Raw genomic sequence first — 23,793 nt, 5'->3', positions numbered from 1 at the left:
ATAAAAACATAATCTGTGTACTTGTGGTACCACCCAGAAAAATGTAAGCTCCATGAGGGCAGGAGTTTTGTTTCTGTCTTTTTTATCCCTGTGCACGTAATAGGTGTTTAATCAAAGTCAGCTGAATTAAACTGAAATGAACTGAGTGAAAATGTATTACAGAGGTTAAATGTTATAACTTTGTTTTTTAAAAATATTGGGCCTTTTTTGGCAGGAGTAGGGGAGCAAGGGAAGAATATACATCTCTATTCAACAACATAGTATCTTAATGTAGAAGTGTGTTCTGTATTAGCCACTTCTTTCATTCTCAGCTAAGCCCTGGGCAATATATTCTTTCAAACTATTATCAATTTTGCAGTGTCTAAGGGACCTTAGAGACAATCTAGTCCACTCTCTTTAGTGAGGAAAAAAAAAAAGAGAGAGAGAACTTAGGAAACTAAGAGAACTAAGGAATTCCTCAGGGACGAAAGCCTACAGATCCAACATCTTGCCCAAAGTAAATCACACACTAATTTCCCTTATTTAATATTTCACCTATCACACAACTGATTAAAAATCGGTTTGCTAAACATAAACACATACACAGGCACGCCTTTGGTCTCTCTCTTCTCCAATGCATGAGGAAACGGCCCACACAACTTAGAAGCCATTTGTGGTTAAGAAAACAATAGATGGATAGAACCAAATATACAAAAACTACCCTCTTCCCACTTTTTTTTTTTAAGAGGATAGAAGCAGGGAAGAATAGAGAAAAAGTAGCAGTTTCTTTAAAGAAAAGGAGGAAAAGACAGGCACTAGCTTTAGGACCATGTTCACTATTCATGTCACCATTCTCAGAGTATCTGACTAGCTCAGTTATAAAGGCAAGTACAGATCTAAGGAGATGAATTTGGAGAAAGAAGCTGCAATTATGTGACTATCTGAGAGCCTTGAGTTGAAGTACTGGGATCCTAAATGTGGTTAAGTCTGATTCTTTAAGTCAGTTAAAGCTCCATGAAGACACTGAATCACTTAAATGTTTTACTTTGCTGAATGGAACAACAAAAACAAACAGAAAATTTTCAATTATGAGATGCTCTCAGAATATCTATAGACAGATTGGGAGATTCCAGAAAATATTAAAATTCTAAACTTAGAAGTAGAGAATTTAACCTTTCACTTACAAAAACAAAATAGGTTCTCTTGTATTACAATTACAACTTCATAGAGAAAACTACTACCTTCCTTTTTCCTGGGACTATCAATTTTATCAAATGCTAATTTTTTTTCTTAATCATAACCCAAGAAGAAATGCAGCCATTTTATTGCTTATTTACATCAGAGATGAAAAATTAATGGTTCTCTTTATATGTACTTGTTATACGTATTTGTTGCAATTTCTTGAGATAATTATAGGAAAAATTTCTTTAAGTCATACAATGTAAGATTTTATGTCCTTCTACTCAATATGGGACCCACACTTGAGTAACTAAAAATAATTAACCCATTCAGCATGTAAAGGCAAGAAAAAAGTCTGGTAGAGGTTTAAAAAGAAAAGCCAAAGGAAATCAAGAAATTTTACATAATCTAATAGCTTGCCTTATCTGTTAAATTTTTGAGATAATCAAACAAATGCTCCAGAAATAAAAATCTGGTTAACTCTGAAGCTTCTTTAAAGACATTCTCTCTTCTCCTCTCTCTGTCTCTGTCTCTGTCCCTGTCTCTCTCTCTCTCTCCTATATTGCATGCTACAATCCCTTAAAAACTTTCTAGTTAGCAATCAGCATCCTTTGTCTATTCTCAAAACTATTCCACAAAAATTATTCTAGAACTGAAGAGATACTATTACTTGAAGAAATTAGCAAATTGTGCAAAATTTTGTGGCTTAGAAATTTGGTTCATTTTTTAAAAATTTTAGAATTATATGGATCCATCTGAAATAATGAGGATATTATATGAAAAGTATTTTCGATTTATGAAAAGATCTTATCTTCTTTTTGTACTTTTATAACATTGAAGAGTAGTGCCTTTAGTAAGAACTTAAAATTGTGAAAAGTAACAACAAAATCTACTTATGCTCATGTAATTCAGAACCACTTAATTACATTTCCTTATTTATGCACACACATGCTAACACACATGTATGTAGATATACCATAAATAAGGCAGTTTAGTTCAACAAACTCAAGGAATTATCCCTAAACTCACAATGACTTTAGAAAGAGAGACATGAGGCATGACTATAAAGTAACAGGGCTGGTAATTTATAAAACATAATTAGCACAAGAAAGTAGCACATCTAAATAAATGTTTCTTCCACAAAACCTAGGGAAGCTATATGCTTATATCACTGATACTGTTACTCTTCAAAGAATAATTCTGGAACTCTCTAATGGGAACTGGTTTCAGGAGCCGTTTATACACAAGTAAATCAATTTTACTACTTCATAGTCATATCTTATTGTGAACCCAAACAGTAATGCCCATGGTTGATTACCTACTTTATTCATCAGGCTTAGCTCCAAATGACCTTTGGCTGTTTACAAATTCAAATACACTAGTAGAGGTGGAAACTTTGACATCATTAAGAGTATCAAAAGAACAGACCACCAGCTCTGAAGATGATTCCAAAAATGGAACTGTAGAAATAATCTGAGCAATGGTAGCACTGTTGGAACACAGATCTGCTTCAATGGCTGCTTAGATGTCTAAGTTCTTTTAAAGTTGTTTTAAAAATTAACCATATTACTTCGTAGTTATACTCTATGTAAATCTTCCTAACTCTGAATTTTACGTTTTTAGTGTACAAATGTGTTATGTTCATGTGTATTTGTATGTGTACATTAGAAAACAAAACAACCTAAATTAAAATGTATTAAATAGTATTCCTTGCTTCTGAAATTACAGAATAAGCCATTTTTAAAACCCCTATTTCTTTTGAGAAGATGTAATTATAAATATTCAAATGAACTCTTATTATTGGTCTTACTACAAAGGGTACTAAAGCCTTTACTCTGGGAAGCACAGGAAATGACAATAAAAATTACAATATATGGAGTTTCCAACTAAGATGTGCCAAACATTTAAGAATCTAAGTATTGTAAAGGCAGTACAAATCAAAAGCTTTCTGCTGAACTTTCAAAAATGACTTTTAATTTTATCCAAAAAGCTTGAAACTTCTAGACACATATGTACCTCAATTCAGTCATGTTTTGATATACAATCAGCAACTTAAAATAAGATTTCTCTAGGTTCATCTTTTATAGCTCCAATATATTATATACTTATTATATAATATGTACAATACATACATGCATTCAGCAGGTCTAAAAAGTATTTTTAAAAGTTTGATCAGTGTTGATAAATATTTTTATAGTGATTTCAGACAAATCTTTTCAGTATTATAGAATAAGACAGATTTTGAGGCCCACACAAATTTGTAAGATCTAATCCTAGCAGCAAGCTGCTAAAAGCAATTATTCATATAGCCATTTGATTTTTTTTTAGAGAATTGCAGAGACTGAGACAATGTACATTTTAAAATAAAATTCCTGCTATGCTCAGGCAGCAATACTTGCTGATATTATGCACTTACATATCCATTAAATTAAAATACTCTACAGCTTCCTTTGCTGTAATATACAGCAGCTGTTTCTTCCTTCCTGTTGGATTTGTTGTAGTTGCTGTTATTCATCTGGAAGAACAACTAATACAGTTCCAATGGAAGTTTATTTTTTTTCCCTTGTCTCCCCCCAATTATGGCTCAGTTTCAAGATTGTTCTCTAGGCAGCCACCAGGAATATTACCAGTACCTTAATACCACTAAAAGGCAACAGACAATGACTGAAGTCATAAATGAAATTTTCAAGGACAGCTGGGTATTTCTGTAAACCAAGGTGATCACAAGCATTTAAATAGCCCTCTCACATCAGTGAATGTGTAACACACACACATATGTAGCTATGTGTGTACATACACATATATAACCAGATATACACATTTATCTATAGATAAAGAAAAAAGTCACAGTTCCACTGCCACAATTCAACAGTTACTTACCTACTTATTTAGATAACAAAATTAACAAAACGACTTGTGATTTTAAATATTAAAACATTAATTCACCCTGAGAAAACAGAGGAAGTATTAAAAAAAAAAAAAGAAGAAGCTACTTAGATGATATGTATTTTTCTTTAGCCTTTCTTCTGATTTCCTTCAGTCCTTTCCTCAAAGGCACACGGACTCCAAAGTAGGTTGCCTTCAACATCTTTGTGCTGTCATTGTCTTTGTTAGCTGATTAGTTCAGGCCACAGTTAGGTACTGGTGATAGAAAAGTCCAAAAAGGCTTGTGGCAAAGAGACAAGCAGCAATCCACCAAGTCAGAAATGACAAGAGTCCTCGGAAGAGCAGAGGAGTAAAGATGGTCTTTAGGCTGCCCAATGCTGTTGTTATCTGGGTAACAGTTACTTTCCTTTTGTCATCAGGAGATGGTGATTCAGAGTAAACAGAACCAGAGAATGAATGGTTCTCCACTGGAGAGTCAGAACTAGACTCGGGATAGATCCCCCAGGAATGATTACCTGTTAAATTCAAGTCAAATAAATGAAAAATGAATGGGAATATGTTCAAAAGCCTTGAATTTTAAAGTGAGACATGAATATCAAGATTATCTAGGCAAATGCTGCTTAATTGCAAAACAATGAACATCAAAACAATAAAAATTACCTGGCCAAGAAATTATTTATTTGATGTAAAACCAAAAATGAAAAACATTCCTTTGACAAAAACTGTTACTAAATTTAAGCAAATGACAAGATTACAAGTTGACCTCAGAAATAAAAACATGAAAAAAAGAAAAATTTCTAAATTCATTTCTAATAAGTTTTGGACAAGTCACTAAACCTCTTTAAACTCTTATAGCCTTTTCAGTTTCTTCATTTATAAAATAAGGGGATTGGACTAGATGATCGGAGGTCCTCCAAGTCTGAGTCTATGATCCTTTCATTCCAATGAGATTAAAATATAACATATTGAAAAAAAAATTTTAAAGAAGGGCATGGCTATAATAATTACTATCATTTACAACATTTTATGGTTTATAAAACAACTTGCATTTATCATTTCATTTGGACTTTATGTCAACACTATGAAATAGGTACCACAACATCATCTTTTCCATTTCACAACAAAAAGGAGGTTCAGAGATTAAGTGACTTGATGAGAAAAAACCAGCCAGTGTATGTCAGAAGCAGAACTTCAACCTGGGTCTTGCTAACTAATGACAAAATTCTTGCTTTATTAATAACTCTTGGGAGTTATTAACCAATCATAGCTTTAATTAGAATATGAAAGGTTGAGATTCAATTAAATTTCTTCTTAAAAATCTTCAGTATTCTATGATAAACTCTCAATAATACAATAACATTTTAAAAAGAAATGATTAGCAGTTTCAATGCTAGAGAAGAATAATGGCTTTCAGAAAGTTTTCATCACATACTTTGGGTTAAAACATACATGAGTTATAGAGATTGAAATGTAGTTTTGTATTTACAACTATTCTCTAAATTGTAACTATATATTTCTAGGTTATCTCTTAAAACTATTCAAATAGCATTTGTGGCTTCTTTTGACCTCTCCAAACCCAATTTTTGATGAACCTGTCATATGAAAGATATCAATGTGATCAGTAAAGTCTTGAATCGAGACAAGCAGGACTTGACACTTAAGCATGATCTAGGGAAACTGATACTTTTTAGTGCCAAATTCTAATTTTCCCACCAAAAATTTCCTAGAATGAAGTGTATAAATAGAAACAATCAAGATACCATAAAATAAAAGTCAGTATTGGTGGAATGTTGTTGAAATTTTCCCAACAATAATAATAACTTAATTCTGGTAACAAGCTTTTAAGAGATCCATTCTTTTACATACAACCTGAGATAAATAATTCGTAACACAATCTGACCAATGAACTCATTTAAATTGAAGAACTGATAGACAGTTGACAATCCTTTTAAAGATAAAAGCATAAAACATAGAGAATTAGGCATGAAATTTCAAAACTTTATGATCTTTGAGTTTTCAAAGACAAGCAGATGAAACAATTTTTATGATAATAGTTAACCCTGCTTTTTAGCTCTCATTAAGGCTTTTTCAGAATGCAGACATTTTTGAGACAGGTATAACCATACTTTATACCACTCATACTCTCAATATTTTATATATGTCAATGTACTATTAAGCCAATCTAGCTAGTGAATACAAAAAGTCTTCTTGTCATTGTTGAGGCATGCATACCTAGTGTTTTCAAAAGCAGGGTTGTGTGGAGCAGCATGACCAGAGGTGCCACATACTGCAGGGCAATTACACAAAGGTAATAAAACACTCTCGCCACCTGAAAACAACAAAAGTCTTGAGTGACTAAAAATTGTAGAGAACCTTAATACAACTATTATGAACTATCATCTTAAACTTATAAATATGATCTCCAGTTTAACTGAGCTCCTTAAGATACATGATCCTTACACAAAAAAGAAGCTAAATTCTAATAAATATTTGCTATATTACAAGTGCTTCAAATACTGTATTTAAAAAAAGATATGACTGTTCAAAAGGAACTCAAAATTCTTGCATAGGCATTTAGGATGCCTAAAAAGTTAAATAATTTAAATCTTATAATAAAGTTCAATAATATTTTTTATACTCGCTCACTGTTTTTTGTTTTTTTGCAGGGGCTGTGGGGGAAGGAATGGAAAATGGGGAGAAGGGGTCCCTTACTTTGGCATCTACGAAATGCCATATTAATGGACTATATGTGTACTTGGTTTTCAGAAATTAAACCAAGAGGTAATATTTGAGCAAAGAGGATTTTCTTGAAATTAGATTTTATATTTTAAAGTTAGTGAAAATACCATGCAAAACTATCTATGAATGTAAACACTTCATTCTTTAAAGACCACATTCAACTTTCGTAGAGCAAATAAGCATTTTTATAGCACCTTCTGTGTGCCAGGCATTGTACTAAGGGTTTTACAAATATGGTCTCATTTGAGTTTTGCGACAGCCCTGTAAGGTGGATGGTATTATTATCCTCATTTTACAGATAAGGAAACTGAGACAGAATTTAAGTGATTTGCCCACAGTCACATGGTATCTGAAGATGATTTTGAACATGGGTGTTCCTGACTCCAGACTCAGTGCTCTATCCATAGAGCTACCCAGCTGCCTACTACTTTAGGTCAGCAGCACTCTTGATCATCAAGTTTATGATTAATATGTGATTAGAGGAATGAAAAAAAGTCCTTGAGGAAGAAAAGGCATTTATTTCCTCCAAAGAGTCTAGGATTCACATAACTTGATGGAGGAAAATGAGGAAAAACTATGAGACTAAAAAATGGAGAGCAGCTGATTTTTTCTTGTTTTTACCATAAGAAGAAATAATGGACTACTCACATTTTTTCTCTTTGATTTCACCACCATAAACCAGATACTTCTTTTGTGATGGTCAAGTAAAAGAACATTTGGGGAGGGGAGGGAGGAGAAAGAAACAAAAATTCTAATCCTAAAAACAAATGTTCCACAGTTTCTAAGTCATAGATCCTCAATAAAAAGCTTACCTATTCTGTTGGCTTCCTATCTTGAGACACTAAACATCAGGAAAGGCAGAACTAAGAATAACAATAGAAATCTTTTCTCTTTCCATTACCTAGCTAACAGTTCAAGTCATAATTTGTGGTTTTTAACTTTGGTTTTAAGTATTACCAAACAATAAGGTGATTTCTATTTATTGAAATAGTCCACAGTAGAGGTGACTATTAGAGAACTGGCTCTAGACTGAAGGATGCAACATCTCACTCCATCAACTTGTTGTCACAACATGAAAATATAGAGATTCTCAGATTGCTTTTGTTTCTGGAGCTCATATGATCACAGTGGTTTTAAATGGGTAAAGCACCCATACTTGAGATGAAACCATGCCCTTAAATTGTAATGTCCTGTTTTGTGACCAAGACAGCAAGATGAATTAAGTGATGCTGCTGTCTCCTATGCATGGTTTTCTCATTACTTAATTATTCTGTTCCCCTTATACAATGACATCTCAATTAAATGACAGTCAATAAGCATTTACTAAGCACTTACTATGTGCCAGGAATTGATAAATGTTGAGAATTCACAGAAAATGCAAATGGCCCTTCTGTTCAAAAAGCTTGGCTTCTCATGAGAAAAGGCACAAGTACATAAATAGGTATATACAAGTTGGATGGTACAGAGTAGATGGAAAGTAACCTGAGAGGGGAAGACTCTAGAACTGCGAGACTTTGGAAGGGTATCCTTTCAAAGTTGGTGCTTTCTTTGCTTTTTCCTTAATCAGGTTGTTTGGTGAAAGAAGTAGGAACAGGGTGATCAATTTCCACTGCTGGTATCCTTTTCTGTGTCTCCCCAGGCACTGATGCTCTCTCATCCCCAAAAAGGGGGGTGGGGAGAGAGAGGAAAGGGGGAAAAGTGGGGAGAGAGGCAGAGAGAGAGAGAGACAGACAGACAGAGTATGTAATTTAATGACTGGTGCACATTATCATTTTTTGTCTAATAGAAGGCAGGCTCCTTAAACTCAGGGACTATTGGTCTTTGTCTCTATACTACCACTGCCTCACCCAGGGCTTGGAAAAGAGAAAGCATTTAATAAATGCCTGTTGAATTGAATTCTGTTACTGTACACTGAAAAGAAAAACACCCTATAGAATAGGATTAGTGTTATAATAAGTGAAATAATGCTGTTTTCTTACTAACAAGGAGATTGCTTTGTTCCAATAAAATATTTACCATTTTCTGTAAATCAATGGTACTTATTCGGCCAGCTTCCTTCTTCATCTGATCCACACACTTCTGGGCTAAGTTCAGGTAAGCCTGCAGATGATTGCGCATCAGAGCCAACCTCAGAGCACACAGCAGGATTATCAACCAGAGTCTCACAGTATCAAATGTAGTTTCCGTCATTCTGCAGATCAAACAAGGTGATAAAGTGTTGTCAAAGGCCAGTGAAGTTACTTTTCATTGTAGACAGCTGAGCAAGCATGGACCATGGAGACCAGGGGAAGAACTGCAGAACCATCTTTCACACAATCTCCTGTAATAGGGATCTCTTTATTGATAAGAGTTGAAAGAGTCAGACTTTAGAAGGAAAACAATTCTCAAGAATGATTTGCTCCCCAAAACATTAGGATTTTATAATCTCAAATGAATAAGACTCTTGTGTAAAATTGAGGTACGATGTTCTAGATCTTCAATGTGCAGCTTACTCTTTTTTTCTCTCTTGTAAAAATATACTATGAGTCCATTTTTTAAGTGTTTCCATTTTAATAAACTCATGGATTATGTGGGCTTTTTATGTCTATATGTAATTCTTATTCCAATGTAATTTTAAAATTATGTTGAGCAAGGTTGGGGAAGAAGAACACATGAATGTTTATGTTGGTAACCACCTATTGCATGTCTGGATAAATATGTATGATAGTCTGTATGCATGTATTATCTGAGCTGGTATTTTTGTGCATATAGCAGAGAACCAGTTTGTGAATTTCCTGGGAGTCGAGGAGGTGGTGTGTTTGTGCCACGCACGTGCATGTGCTTGTGTGTGCATGTGTGTGCGTGTGCGTGTGCATGTGTGTGTATGTGTATTGGCATAAGAGGCTGCTATGTTAGAAGTTAAGTCTCTGATCCTGATCACTGCTGGGCTGTGCCAGGGGTGGGCAGTGTTCAGCTAGAAACATAGATGACTAGCCCAACCCAGCTTATCCCTGGAAGAGGAAATCACCTGATATGGGTTTTGAAGCTTCCTGGCCTCTTCCCTCTGTGAGCCCCTTCAGTGATCTCAACTTCATGTACTCTTTCATCTTGCATAGATCTTGTGTGTACTAAACTGCACACATTGTCTCCTCCATTAGACTGTGAGTTCCTTGAGAGCAGGTACTGGGTTTTTATTTTTGGTGGAGGAAGTGGTTTTCTTTGTATCACTAACAGCACAGTGCCTGGCACATCACAGGAACTTAATAAGTACACATGAACTTTAATAACAATTAACATTTATTTACCACTTTAAGGTTTGAAAACTGTTTTACATATATTATCTTTCTCTTCACAGTTAAGAAAACAACAGGTTATCATTTGTACTTAAGAGTTTGGTGGGGGGGCAGCTGGGTGGCTCAGTGGATTAAGAGCCAGGCCTAGAGACAGGGGGTCCTAGGTTCAAATCCGGCCTCAGACACTTTCCAGCTGTGTGACCCTGGGAAAGTCACTTGATCCCCATTGCCCACCCTTACCACTTTTCCACCTAGGAGCCAATACACAGAAGTTAAGGGTTAAAAAAAAAAAAAAAAAAAGGTTGGTGGATCTGCTTTCAGAAAGTATTCATATTACTTGAAAGACGAAACCTATCTATGCTTTCTCATCTCATGCACTTTGTCAGTGCCCTTCTATAAATGCTTGATGGGGAAGGGAAGTGTTTACCCAACATTTGAAGGTCTTTCTTTTAATTATTTTATTAATTATTAATATTTTATCAATACTAACAAAGGTCTTTTGGATGCTTCTGTTTGTGGATGAGAGAGAATGGTGACTAGAACTCTGCAGAACTTCTTGGCAGAGATTCATAATCAATCCAAAAAGTTTGACCCAATCAAACTCAGAGGAAAAATCAAATGAGTGAAGACATTCTATTGTCTTGATTATAGTATTCAATTAGTTGGACGACCTATATACAACTCATCAATTTGTATTTGAAGAACAATTTGGAAATGTACAGATGGACAATTTGGGCCTAGAATAAAACAGGAAAAAGAGGGGAGACTGGATTGTCATTGGGAAACTACAAAGCTCCTTTAATGACTACAAGCATTACAGAAACCATAGCCAATTTTAAATAAATTCGTGGAGGTGTTATTTGGCTGGGAGTCACAGAATACAACAGTCTCTTAAGAATTAAAAATGAATATCCCTCAGAGGGCATGAAGAAGTATATGTTGGGTGTGAAAAGACTTCAACACATAAATAAGGAGTCATTTGAAGAATGAGTAAAAGATTTCATCAAAGAAATCTGTGATAAAAAATTAATATGGACTAGTCATACGGCAAGACAGTAGTGGATATTGTGTGTGCTCCACTGGATCTCAAGATGTCAAAAAGAAAGTAAGGAAGGTCCTCAGAATACTGAGTAGAACCATTGTGTTAAACTTATGAGAAGACATGGACAAGAGTTGCATGGGATGAGCTGGTCAAACAGGGTATGCTAAAGGATCCACACACTATAAGTTTTATCACATTAATCACAATGACTTGGCCAGAGGAAGTATCACAAAAGGCATCATCATCAAGGGTACGTATCCAGCTATGTGATGAATAGCTTCAATGTGGCCCTGGTTCTCAAATACATAAATGGATCCATTATCATAGCCCATTCACATGAGCTCATCCTGTGCAACTCCTATCCATCTCTAGTGTAAGGACGTATGGTTTACATGACCTAATTTACAGTGCTCAGAAAGATGTGCACCCAGAACAAATCATCCTGAGGTAGCAGCAGTATGACAGTGGAAAAAAGACCTGGATTTGGAAGTCCACTTTCCTATTCTATAAAAAGAGAAGAACATTTGTATCATTTACCTGATAAATGTGCTTAGAGCAGAGATGTCAAACTTGATGCCTGCAGGGCAGACCAACAAGCCCTAAGGCTTTACCAGATTAAAATCTAATTGAGATATGTTAAACAAAATAAGTAAAATTTTAAAAATGCAATACAACACAGATATTTTCAATCTGGGGTTTTCAAAGTCCATATGCTTATGCTGGGCCAACAGAGATCCATTTCTATTTAATTTGAGACCATGGGTTTAGAAGATCAAATGAGATGAGTGTAAGTTTTATAAATGAGGCAACTGAGGTCAGAGTGATTAAGGCCTACATTTGTAAAGCTAGGCCAGGAAGTCAGGTACTTTAATGGCAAATCCAAATCTCTTTTCTACTGAATCATGCTGCTTAGCTATTATTATCATTATTAATTAGTTGCATCAAAATACTCAGTTAGGGGCAGCTAGATAGCTCTATGGATTGAGACCCAGGCCTGGAGACAAAAAGTCTTGGATTCAAATTTGACCTCAGACACTTCCTGACTGTGATTCTAGGCAAATCACTTAACCCCTACTGCCAAGCTTTTACTTTTCTTCTGCCTTAGAACTAATTCACAGTATTGATTCTAAAATAGAAGGTAAGGGTTTAAAAATTAAAACAAACACAGTTAACTAACTTCCTCACCCACCCCTACCATTAGAGAAATCATTATTTGACAAAGAGATATGTGTATATAAAACTACATCTTACTTATTCCTATTTATCAACAAATATTCACTAAGTAGCTTAAATTGATTCTGCACTAGATTTGAAGGCCCCTGCTCAGTGTAGGATGAAGAGGTATGGTAAATAAAAAAAAATTCTCTATCTCTAAATTCTCTAAAGAAATTCCTGACAACTTGGCAGGAAAGTGTTTTATTTATATATATAAAATGTGTCTGTGTACCAACTATACATATATGTATATGTTTATACAGTGACCTGTTTTTTTCATCACAATACCTTCTTTTGGAATTTTTCACATAGGTAATTGGGAATATGGACTTGGTTTACTTAAATAACTAATACTATTACCAAATGAAAACATACATATTTGAATTGTTTTAAGGACTGAATCTACATTACAACCAATTTTGCTCAATTGCAAACAAAGGACTTCCTAGAAATTATTGTGCCTATATGACAGAAGAAAAATGTGTCATTTACTTCCTCTACCACCCTGCAGGCTTGATTGATAGGCTGCCTGCCTGGGTCCTTTCACAATCTACCATGTGGGTTGTGAATATTAAATAAACCTTACTGACTCTGTCTAATTACTTAATAGAACTGTCTGACAGTTGGAAAAAAGTCAATCTGGGGTGGAGCAGAGGTGAGAGTTTAGTTCCCTTGCAATGTTTGGGAAGGTGGGGTCAAGAAACAATGAGGTGAAAGTAAAGGCTGAAAAAAAAAGAGATGACAAAAGGTAGGATCCCATGCCTTCTGCTGTGATACTGTCCTTCCTTATAACTTAAATATACAGCTGAAAAGGAAATTGGGCACTGTACTACCCTTCTTCCATCTCCTTCCTTCCCTAGAACCTGGGGAGAAACTGATAATAGAAGGCTACAGAACTCTAACTCCAATGGTTAAGGTCTAAGCAAGAGTAGAGAATACAGTATTAGGAGCAAGATTGTTCATTAAAGAAATATTTATTAAGAGCCCACTATATACAGAGAACCCCACTGGATATGAAGTTTAGATGAGCTGGTGCCTTCCCACATAGTGGTTAAGATTTCCTCTAAACTAAAGATGATCTAGAACTGAGACCTACATGAGCCCTCACAAGTCATCTATTTCCAAACCTTTCATTCTTCAGATAAGAGATACAAATAAGCAGCTTGCACCTGTTTTTAAATACAGACCATAAAGCAAATGTTATTTTAAAAAAATTTTATGTTATATTATTTATGTATATTCCAGGACAGGTATACTCTAAATCTAAGGGAAGTACACTGTCATAATATCCATGTGTTCTTGTCACATTGTAAGCACTGATAAATTGTATGTATTAAACTTCCAAATTCTTTAATCTATGAATTTGCTTTGGTTAAATAATGGTACAGTGTTGTTTTTTTTTTAACATTGTAAGAACATGGAATTTAGGACCAATGAAATCTAAATTTCTAAGTTTGTGACTTCAGATCTGATGACCTAGTTACCAAATGAAATATCAATGATCCAAACTTTTAAAAAAATATTCTTCTTACCATATATCTTTGTTAAAATGAATTTTCCCAATTATTTTTTATTAAAAGTAGCATTTCAAAAACATGACATAAACTATGGTATTTTATCATATAAAATATGCAGCTGAAGAAAATCAATCAAAAATTTTTATGAATATATGATTATTTTAAAACATAAAAAAACAAAGATACTTACAAAGGAACACTTTCTTTACCCAAGGGTGGGTTCATAATGTAGTCTTTGGTGATTGGTTTTACCCACAGCAGGACCATAAATAAGGGTGCCAAGAAGTTTATGTGAAGTAATGTTCTGAAAGCATATAAGAAATAGTCATGAATAAAGAAAGAGAATACATGCTGCTAATTAACCTGTGGAAAACTTGAGTCAACTGAAGTTGAGAATTTAAGGCTGATATATCACCACCACCATCATCACCTCACATTATATCACTTTATACATTTCTACAGTGCTTAACACCTGATCTCATCTGATCTTCAAGACAATTTTGTGAGAGAAATATGGAAGGACTTATCACAGTATAGCTTAGGGAACAGATGCTCAAAAAGGTTAATCAGCTAGGCCAAGGTCACATGGCTGATCAGTGGCAGAGCTTGGAGGAAAACCCTCAGGTGTCCTGGCTCTCTCCACTACTTCCTTTCTGCTCTGCTCACTCTCTCTGCTTCAATAAAAAGCTCCATGAGTAGTTCTCTGAATCATGTGTACAATGACCCCAGTGAATTCTGAGATGTAGAGAAGTCCGTTTTTTACATTTCAATGCAGCTAAAAGAACAAGTCTTCTCGTTATAGAAAAGAAAAGTTATATCCTTTTAAGTGGTAGTGATTAGAGAGGTCCATAATACTACTCTATAAGGCATATGGCAGACAAAACCAAGTGAAACACTGTTTAAATTAGAATCCCTTCAGTATATAATGATCATGTAAAAAGTTTAAATCACATTATCAAAATCATAAGTGATTCACAAATTTTCATTTCTTCTTGGATCATTAAGAACATACCTGAAATTAATTTTCATATCCTATACAAATCAAGGAAATTTATTTCACTTCTGACAAGGCAATATTCCCAATACAGCAAAGGGTTTCAGTTCAGAGCTGTAACTTCATTGTTAACTGTACTCGGAATTTTTATCCCATAAGGACAGATGGTTGAAAAAGATTTTTTTATTATTTTAGAACAAAGGCAAATCTTTAGAACAGTTATTTTGTTTTACAGGTACTGGTTTTATTGTCAACTATCCTGAATGGTTAAAATTGAGGGGGTTCAAGGAACCATTTTTAAAAGTAAAAGGGGTGGCTCTAATATCACTGTATCTGAAAAAGATAATGAACTGTGTGGGGAACAGCATCTGAGTTAAGAAACCATGAACACCTGACAAGAAAAAGGTAAAAGTTTGGCCACAGCCTTCTGGCAACATAAGAAGAGCTGATGCCTGCCATGAGGGTAACAACCTCTTTGTGCCAGTCAAGCTCCTCTCAAAGCCAGGCTAGCGTGCCCACACCCCTTGTATCTAGGCAGAGTGCTGTAACACAATGGGGGGTGGGAGTGTTCAGGAAAGGGCTGCAGCAAACCAAAAGCCACCCCCCCCAATCCCCAAGTACACAAAAGCAGGATCTTTAGAAAGTCACATTTAATTCCAAGGGCCACTAAAATGTCCACAAAAATAATAAATGCTTAAATATTTTTATGAAGTGTTTCTTTCATCCAGCAGTCTGAGTAAGGCAGTGGGCTTAGCCAAAGAAAGAGGCAGTATTAGGTATGCAGTGTTGCTAGGGAACACTATAGTATCAAGGAGCAGCCCACAGCGGTTTCAGTAGCTTGTGAAGGGCTCCCCTCCACCCACCCTTTTCAGCTTATTTAAATCATAACGCTGGGGTTAGTGGACTGAAGTGTGTGTGTAGAGTGGAGGGGGAGAATCAGGTTTTGTCTTAAAAGAAGCCATTAGAGAGACGGGTGGTGGGAGAAAGGCAGGATGTAGCCAAGAGCATGCTGAGTAAAAGGAGGAAATAAAAGGGGATGAAGGGGTGTGTGGTGGGAGGTGGGAATAAGTACACCCACACACAAAGCATATGCAGAAAAATGGAGGTGGGGGAAACAAAACAAAAGGACTGTCAAAATTAAATAAAGGAAAATGACACAGGTAAAAGAGATATGAATGCTCATCTCCCTAAGAAAAGACTGTAAAGAAGCACCATCATTAAATACAGGGTTTTACAGACTAGGAATGTTAGGAAATAGGAATTACTCAGAAGATCCTAATGATTGTAAATAAATAGATCAAAATGGAATATTTTAAACTTTGGGCTCACATTGCAGGAAAAAAAAAGACTAGCGGGGAACTTGGGCCCATATACAAGTGGAGGTGTATACAAATAATTGTCTTTCCCCATATATGCTGCATTAAAGAAAACTGATTTATATTGATAATTGATAACCAGAGAGTATGCTGCAATGAACTTCATGAACTATTTTGGAAATTCAATAAAATATCTCAAAATATCTAAAAAAGTGTTCAATGACACCTAATAGTGCAAGGGGCCAGAAACCAAATAGTGATGCTGTATATTAGAGTGACAATTTGAATACTATTTTTACCAGATTAAGGAAAATGTATAGTATCAATAATTTTAATTTTGTTTTCAACATCCCCAATAAAAGTCAACAATATACTATGGTTTTTGTGTATCTGGTGCCTAAACAAAAAAGTTAAATAAAAGAATATACGAGGATTAATAAAATTAAATACATATATCTGAGCTCTAATTTTGGTGATTATATCACAGAGTATTAATGATTTAAAAAGCACAAATGTATTTGTGTCTTTTATGTTCCTCTCAAAGAATAAAATTTATTAGGGGGCCTAAGGGGGAAAAATAAATAGCTTTTAAGTTTCTTTTAAAAAAATACATTGTACTAACAAAGTAAAAAAGTGTTCAACTTGTAGAAATATGAAGTATAGTCTAAGTAGATCAAATGATTACTTCATTATTAATTTTCATTACAATAAATTGCAAATACCTGCATTAAGATGAAAAACATATATTTATCTGCATGTGCTTATGTACATTTTCCGCTTACTGTGTTATTTTTTCTGTTGCCAAATTCAGCGCATCCAGATGCATCTGAGCCAGCCGCAACCCAGGGAAAGTCAAAAAAGCACCAATAAGTGAACATAGAATAGCCAGGAAAAATTTGAAAGTAAGTTTAGACACAGGACCCCTAAAAAAATGAAAAGATTCATCAATATTTCTTTAAGTGGTTTTATGAATTTTCTTTTCCCTATCAATTTATCCCACAAACTATATGTAGTAATTTTAATTACAATCATTTTAGACTCATTCAGGGAAATTTCTGTCCCAAGACAATGGTAGTGGTATGACTTAACTAGCTAAATTTACATTGATAGACATCATTTTAAAAAGTCCACATCAGAGAAAGCAAATTCTAGTAAGAATTCAGTTTGACTTAGGAAAGGCCAAAACAAAAGAAAATAAACAAGACTAATAACAGTAGATAAATGCAAAATCTAAAAACAAAAATAATAATGTAACTACCCTGTAACAGGGATAAAATTTGTAGGGAATAAGTAAAGCAGCAAAGATGACACCAGAAAGGATACTTCCTTCACCAAAATATAAATCTTAATTTTCAACTAAAATATTTGGATTTTATCCTTAAAATTTTCCAAAACTTACTGGGATTCTAAACCTTGTTTTTCAAGAAACTGCATCGCGCTTTCCGAAAAATTTGTAAAACCTGTAGAAAAAAAATGGATTATTCTTATCACAGGGGCAAAATACAGAATCTTTCTTTGGAAATAAAATGCTAGAAAACAGCATCTTAAATTTTCAAGTGTCTAGCTTAGCTCTTTCATGTGCTAATTAGTATGCCACAATGCAATAAAATTTGGTTATTAACAGGAACAGTCTTTGAAAACATCCCTTTGATATTTGTACATTCCATGAACGTGAATAAAATTTGCATTAATTCTTCAGGAATTTAATTTTTTTGCATCACAGAAACATTTAACTGTTAAGAAAGTTGTAGGGTGTGGATTAAAAATGAAAGGTAAGCAAGTAATATCAACAAAGCAAATTTGCACAATGAAGATTTGATTATTTTAAAAACAATGAATAGTAAATTGTGCCTTTTTTAATGGGACATACATTTCAAACATGAAGGAATTAAAAGTACACCTGAAATATTAAGGTTATTTTAATAGATATGGGTGGAGAAGGGAAAAGACAAAATTTTTATATACATATGTGTGTGTGTATACACACACACATATGTATATAAAAATATAAATAAAATCACTTAAAGTTCAAATCATTTATTACCTGTTTCAAGTCCAAATTCTAGGTAGTTTTCAGTAACAATCAAGATTGCCATGGCTTTGACAAAGAAAAAAAATCCAAAGGTGACACAGACTGATCTTTCACCACCTTCTTCTACTTTGAAATAGTGTGTGGTCAATGAAAATAGTACCTTGCTGTAGGAGTAATAAGTTGAGGAAAAAAAGGAACAACTTTGTGGAGTGTAAGAAGGAGTACCAATTTATGCTACCTGAAGAGAGTCTATAAAATACCTGCACCCACAAAAAAATAAACTCAGATGACTGAATATGTTTGGGGAAAGCCTGTGTAAATTCGGCCATTCTCCCAGGAAGAAGGTAACATTCAAAAACATACCAGGTTTGGTTTAGAATAGTCCTGATTTAGAGAAAGAGCATAAAAGCAGCATTCCCTTACACAAATAGAGTAAATATTAAAATTCAAATGAGTACCATATTGTAGTATAGGTGACTACAGTAAATTTTATGCAATCAGGTGTTCTTGAAGAAATAAAAGATCAGGAAAGCTTTTAGGAAAAATTTTAGGAAGCTAAGATTTTTCTTCCACTGTTTTGCAATTACTTGCCTTCAGTACACTAAGCAACACATATGTCTGTTAAAGAAATTTTCAGTAATTCCTGTATTGACCAAGTAGAACATAGAACAGGAAGCTCTGGACCTTTGAAGTTATTTAGTCCAACACCCTCATTTTAGTAGGAAGAAACTGAGACCCACAGAGCTAAAGGACTTTCCTGAGGACACAGGTAAGAAAATGGCAGTGTCAACATTTAAACTTGAGTGTTTTGACTCTAAAACCAGTTCACACCACACAACACCACACTGCCTCTAGTTCTGATACTGTTAATGTAGTTGGAAAAATATTTTAGGCTTCACATTTGGAAACACTATAACTTAGGAAAACCTAAGTTCTAAATTAATTATGCAGTTCTAAACAAGTCACTTTCCTGTGCTTTAAGATTTGCATAGCAAAAAGAGATAAGGTAAAAAAAATTATTGCTAAAATGAACTTCAGAAATAATTTTACAATCAAGTCACAATGTCGATAACTTGATCAAAATGAGTCTAGAGATCTAGCAATAGAGCCTATACTAGAACCAGGTCTTTTTATTTCTCTGGTGCTTTTTCCATTATATTATAGTCTTCTTTAAAGGAAAAAAATCACCTATACAAACACGAAAGTATTTATGAGGTAACCTTTAAATTCTAGCACTAACCTACCACATTTGTGCTCAAAAGAAATTGCTCTATTTATTCTGGTATCTGGAATTGGAAATCAATGAATTTTCCCAGAGACAATTCTATATTCAAGAATTAGATGCAGTTGAAAGAGTCTTTATTACCTTTTTAGTATTATATTCTAACCTTGTGGGCTCAGATACCTTGGGAACTTAACTTTAATACTGTTTCTAAGGAAACACTTCTGAGTTCAAAATAACCAAGCTTAGAAATCAACTCAGAACACAATACCTTCACAAAGTAAGGATATTCCTATTACTGACATAGAACGGTTCAGGAAATGGGATTCTGCCAAATAACTGCCTATGTAACTCTAAACAAGTTACATGGTTCTAAGGTCTCAGTTTCCTCCTCTGCAAAAGTCTCAATATATAATCCCTAAGACTCTTTTGAGCTATGAATTATACAAACTCTTTACCAATCACATAATTATAAATCCAAGAGACTACCTGATCCTTTATACAGTTATTAAATAAGTCCTTTTTAATATGCTTGTACACTGACATAGATATTCTCCAAATTAAATAATAAACAACTGACCTATGTCTACTTCATAAAAGCAAATTTATATTTATACATGGATTCTAGTCTAGGCTATATCACTAGACTCGCTTCTATGTGATTGGATTGTAAAATTATTTCAAAGGTTCATTTTAGCACTTATTTTTAAATGACTACTTTCCCCCAAATCCATCCATGTACAGAAACCAAAATGTCCCGGGCAGCAACTGACCATAGCTCAATACCATCTCACTCAATATATTTTTACCTGTCAAATGAAATGTGCATATATTACGTTTCTTCTTTTTCCTACCTTTTACTTTTCATAGTGCAATATATTCCACTAAAGGTAACCTTTTTTCAAGTACCAGTACTTACAATAAATGGATATTTATTCAATTTGATTATTTTAATGTTATTTAAAACATTATTTTCTTAAGTTATATTAATAAGTTGATAGACATGGTATGATAATTTAGGATTCCAAATACTATTACTCCAATGACTGTTTCTGAGGAAAATATGTTCCTAATAACCAATGTCATAATCTGACATCACTGTATCTTTCCAAATTCATCACATACTACATAAGCTTCCTACACTAGAAACTGGCCTAAACTCATTCAGCCTTCTCTGCCTCCAGGGTTTTACTCATATTGTTCCCTATGCCTGAAATATCTTCATCTCCACCTGTTTAATCCTATATATTTTTTAAAGGATCAGTTTCCTCTCCTCAATGAATCTTTCCTGGATACACCATTCCCTGCCCCTTCCAGTTTTGACCCTTCCTCACTTCAATAACCCAGAACCTTGAAATAGCACATTGGTATGGCATTTGTACCTTGGCTAATACGTTGTGAGTTCCAAAAAGGCAGACAGAATCCTATTTGATTTTTCTATCTCCCTAGGGCAAGTTTGTAACGTATTCCTCAAGGTAAACCTTTTCTAATATGCTAAAATCATTTCTTTAATCTGTAAGCAATAATCATTAGATTTCTTACTCATAAGCTTCATGTGCAGAGCAGGGAATTTATTATAAATCCTTTTATAAAATGGAAACTTTACAAATTCCCATTTTTGGAGGCAGCTGGGTGGTTCAGTGGATTGAGAGCCAGTCTAGAAACAAGAGGTCCTAGGTTCAAATCTCCTCAGACACTTCCCATCTGTGTGACCCTGGGAAAGTCACTTAACCCCCATTGCCTAGCCCTTAGTTTTCAGGAAGGGTTATTTTAAAAAAAAGGCTTCCCATTTTTGTTCTTTGGTCTGTTGTATACATCAAAAAACTTAAGTAAATATCTACCCAGGGGTAGCTGGATGGCTCAGTTGATTGAGAGTCAGGGGTAGAGATAGGAGGTCCTAAATTCAAATCTGCCTTCAAATACTTTCTAGCTGTGTGGCCCTAGGCAAGTCATTTAACTCCCAGGCCCTTATCTCAGCTCTGTCTTGGAACCATTACAAAGTCAGAAGGTAAGGATTTAAAAAAAAAACTACCCATCTGCAATCCCATACTTTTTTGTATATAGACACTGATTATGTCGAATCTCAGACACAGAAGGGAGCTCAGGTCTTCTAGTCAAACTCACACATCAAAAGAAATTCATTCTCTATCATTCCCATAAGTGGTCATCCAACTTGCATTTGTACACTGCCAATGAAGAAGCCCACTCCTCTTCTGGATAGCTCTTAATTGACTTTGTATTTTTCTCAGTGTTTAAGTAAAAAAAAAAATAGCTGAGGTAGGAAGACAGAATGAAAATGCTTTACGCTCTCTATTCATACAATGTCTATTCTAGAATTCACTGTAGCTTATGTGTATTAATATAGTTAAATTTCAATCAAAGGATTTTTTTATTAAGAACTGAAATTAAACTCAGTAAAAATAAAATGTTTTACTTTAATTAATTTCCCCTAAACAATATTCAATATCTTAGCTAAATACCACCCTTCAGTTTTTTTTATAGTAATTAAGCTTCTTCTTCTTCTTTTTTTTTTTTTAAAGGCTTACCTACAGTCTTAGAATAATGTGAATTGTTTCCAAGGCAGAAGAATGTTAAGACTAGGTATTGGGGGTGGGAGGGTAAGAGAGGTTAAGTAATTTGCCCAGGGTCACGCCCTGAGGAAATATCTGAGGACAAATTTGAACTCAAGATCTCCCATCTCTAGGCTAATTCTCAAACCACTGAGTCATCTAGTCAGCAGTCCCCAGTAATGAAACTTTAAAGAGTTTCTTCTGAATTTTTGCCAATGGCTAGTAATTCCTAAACTCTTCTTAAGTCAAGGGAGAGGGAGAGAGAAAGAGAGACAGAGACAGAGATCAACAAATCTGATAAATTTCCCAAGCTGGCAAATTTCCTACTTTCCTAGCAAGGTTGTAAATTCCTTCCTAGCAAGGTTGTATTCTATAATTCTTCTTCTGACTGCTCAAAATTTCTTTTAAAGTTCTTAAAACAGGGGGCAGATGGGTGGCTCAGTGGATTGAGAGTCAGGCCCAGAGACAGGAGGTCCTGGGTTCAAATATGACCTCAGACACTTCCTAGCTGTGTGACCCTGGGCAAGTCATTTACCCCCATTGCCTTACCCTTACCACTCTTCTGCCTTAGAACCAATACCTAGTATTGGTTCTAAGACAGAAGGTAAGGGTTTAAAAAAAAATTAAAAAATATAAAGTTCTCAAAATTGTAAACAAGAATTAATAAATTTTTATTTAACTTTCCTTTAACCTCTTCCTCATTGTTAATTACAAATTTAACATTAACTCAATTGCTTAAGCCAATGATGGTTTGGCAAACTACAGCCTGTGGGCATGAGATTGGGGGGTGGGGCCTGAAATGTTGGCCTTGAGATATTATTCCTAATCTAACAAATACAATGAGTAGGATACAATACAGATGAGCATTTCCTTTCCTTTGGCCCCTTCTTTAAAAAGTTTGCCCATCACTGGCTTAAGCAATTAGGAAATGTTTAAGAATGATGTGAACTTAGATTGACAGAAGGCTTACTAGAATAGAAGTGGCCAGTTTTAATTAAATGATGAAATTATTCTATTTCAATGGATTCAATATGATCATTATGAATTATGTTGATGGAACATGACAAAAATTTTACTTTTACATGTTCATTTTCTATGAAACAGTTGTTAAGCATGTTCATTAACCAGTTTTTGCAAGACATTGTTATTCACTTGACAGATTTAGGTTTTGATTTGTGTGATCTTACCTGACATAAATTTAGAAACAGTTTGATGTAATATAAGGTGAATGAACCATTTAACACTTGGGTAAAAACATAGCAAGACTATTATATCAGAATAAGAACCATTCCTACCTTTCAATCTTAATTAAATACCTATTATGTACATAAAAACTGTTTTAGGCAAAGTAAAGACACAAAGATAAATAAGCCATGATCCCTACTCTAAAGGAATTCATAATTGAGTAGGGTTGATAAGTGGTACACAGTATAAGAAAGGCACAAATAATCTTTGATTGAGATAGGGACATTCTATTTGCAGTTATGCAAATATGCAAAACTTCCTTCTCTCCTGACACTTAGCAGGGTTTACTGAATAGCCAGAACCAAGTATGGAAATTGAAAGTAAAGTGAGCAAATGAAAAAAGTGATTAAATGCTGATTCCTTCCCCAATAGTTCAAATTACCAAAAAAAAAAAAAAAAAAAAAAAAAAAAAGGTAACTCTCTAAAAGCAAAACCAAGTTTTCCTGTACAAGATGCTTTTGCTAATCACTTCCTTTAATTAATGATTATTTAAGATGGAATTTAATAGGTATAAAAGTACCTAACTTTTGAGTTAAAAAAAAAATCAACCTTGCAAGTATGAGAGTTAAGAGAAATAGAAGATGT

General features: G+C 34.3%; 1 protein-coding gene across 1 annotated transcript in view; it reads right to left on the bottom strand.

Annotated features, from left to right (window-relative positions):
- Window positions 1-4,173: 4,173 nt before the first annotated feature.
- The window catches only part of TMEM161B (transmembrane protein 161B), a 95,230-nt gene continuing 75,610 nt past the window's right edge, over window positions 4,174-23,793 (bottom strand). Inside the window, exons 6-12 of the mRNA XM_044657658.1 lie at window positions 18,184-18,335; window positions 17,539-17,599; window positions 16,922-17,062; window positions 14,020-14,133; window positions 8,800-8,974; window positions 6,277-6,373; window positions 4,174-4,559 (exon numbers count right to left, since the gene is read on the bottom strand). Coding sequence (XP_044513593.1) covers window positions 4,282-4,559; window positions 6,277-6,373; window positions 8,800-8,974; window positions 14,020-14,133; window positions 16,922-17,062; window positions 17,539-17,599; window positions 18,184-18,335 — 1,018 coding nt within the window. The 3' untranslated portion in view covers window positions 4,174-4,281. The remainder of the gene's footprint in view (window positions 4,560-6,276; window positions 6,374-8,799; window positions 8,975-14,019; window positions 14,134-16,921; window positions 17,063-17,538; window positions 17,600-18,183; window positions 18,336-23,793) is intronic.

This window comes from Gracilinanus agilis, chromosome 1 (genome assembly GCF_016433145.1).
Source record: "Gracilinanus agilis isolate LMUSP501 chromosome 1, AgileGrace, whole genome shotgun sequence".
Taxonomy (NCBI): domain Eukaryota; kingdom Metazoa; phylum Chordata; class Mammalia; order Didelphimorphia; family Didelphidae; genus Gracilinanus; species Gracilinanus agilis.
This window is presented reverse-complemented; position numbering and strand designations above follow the sequence as displayed.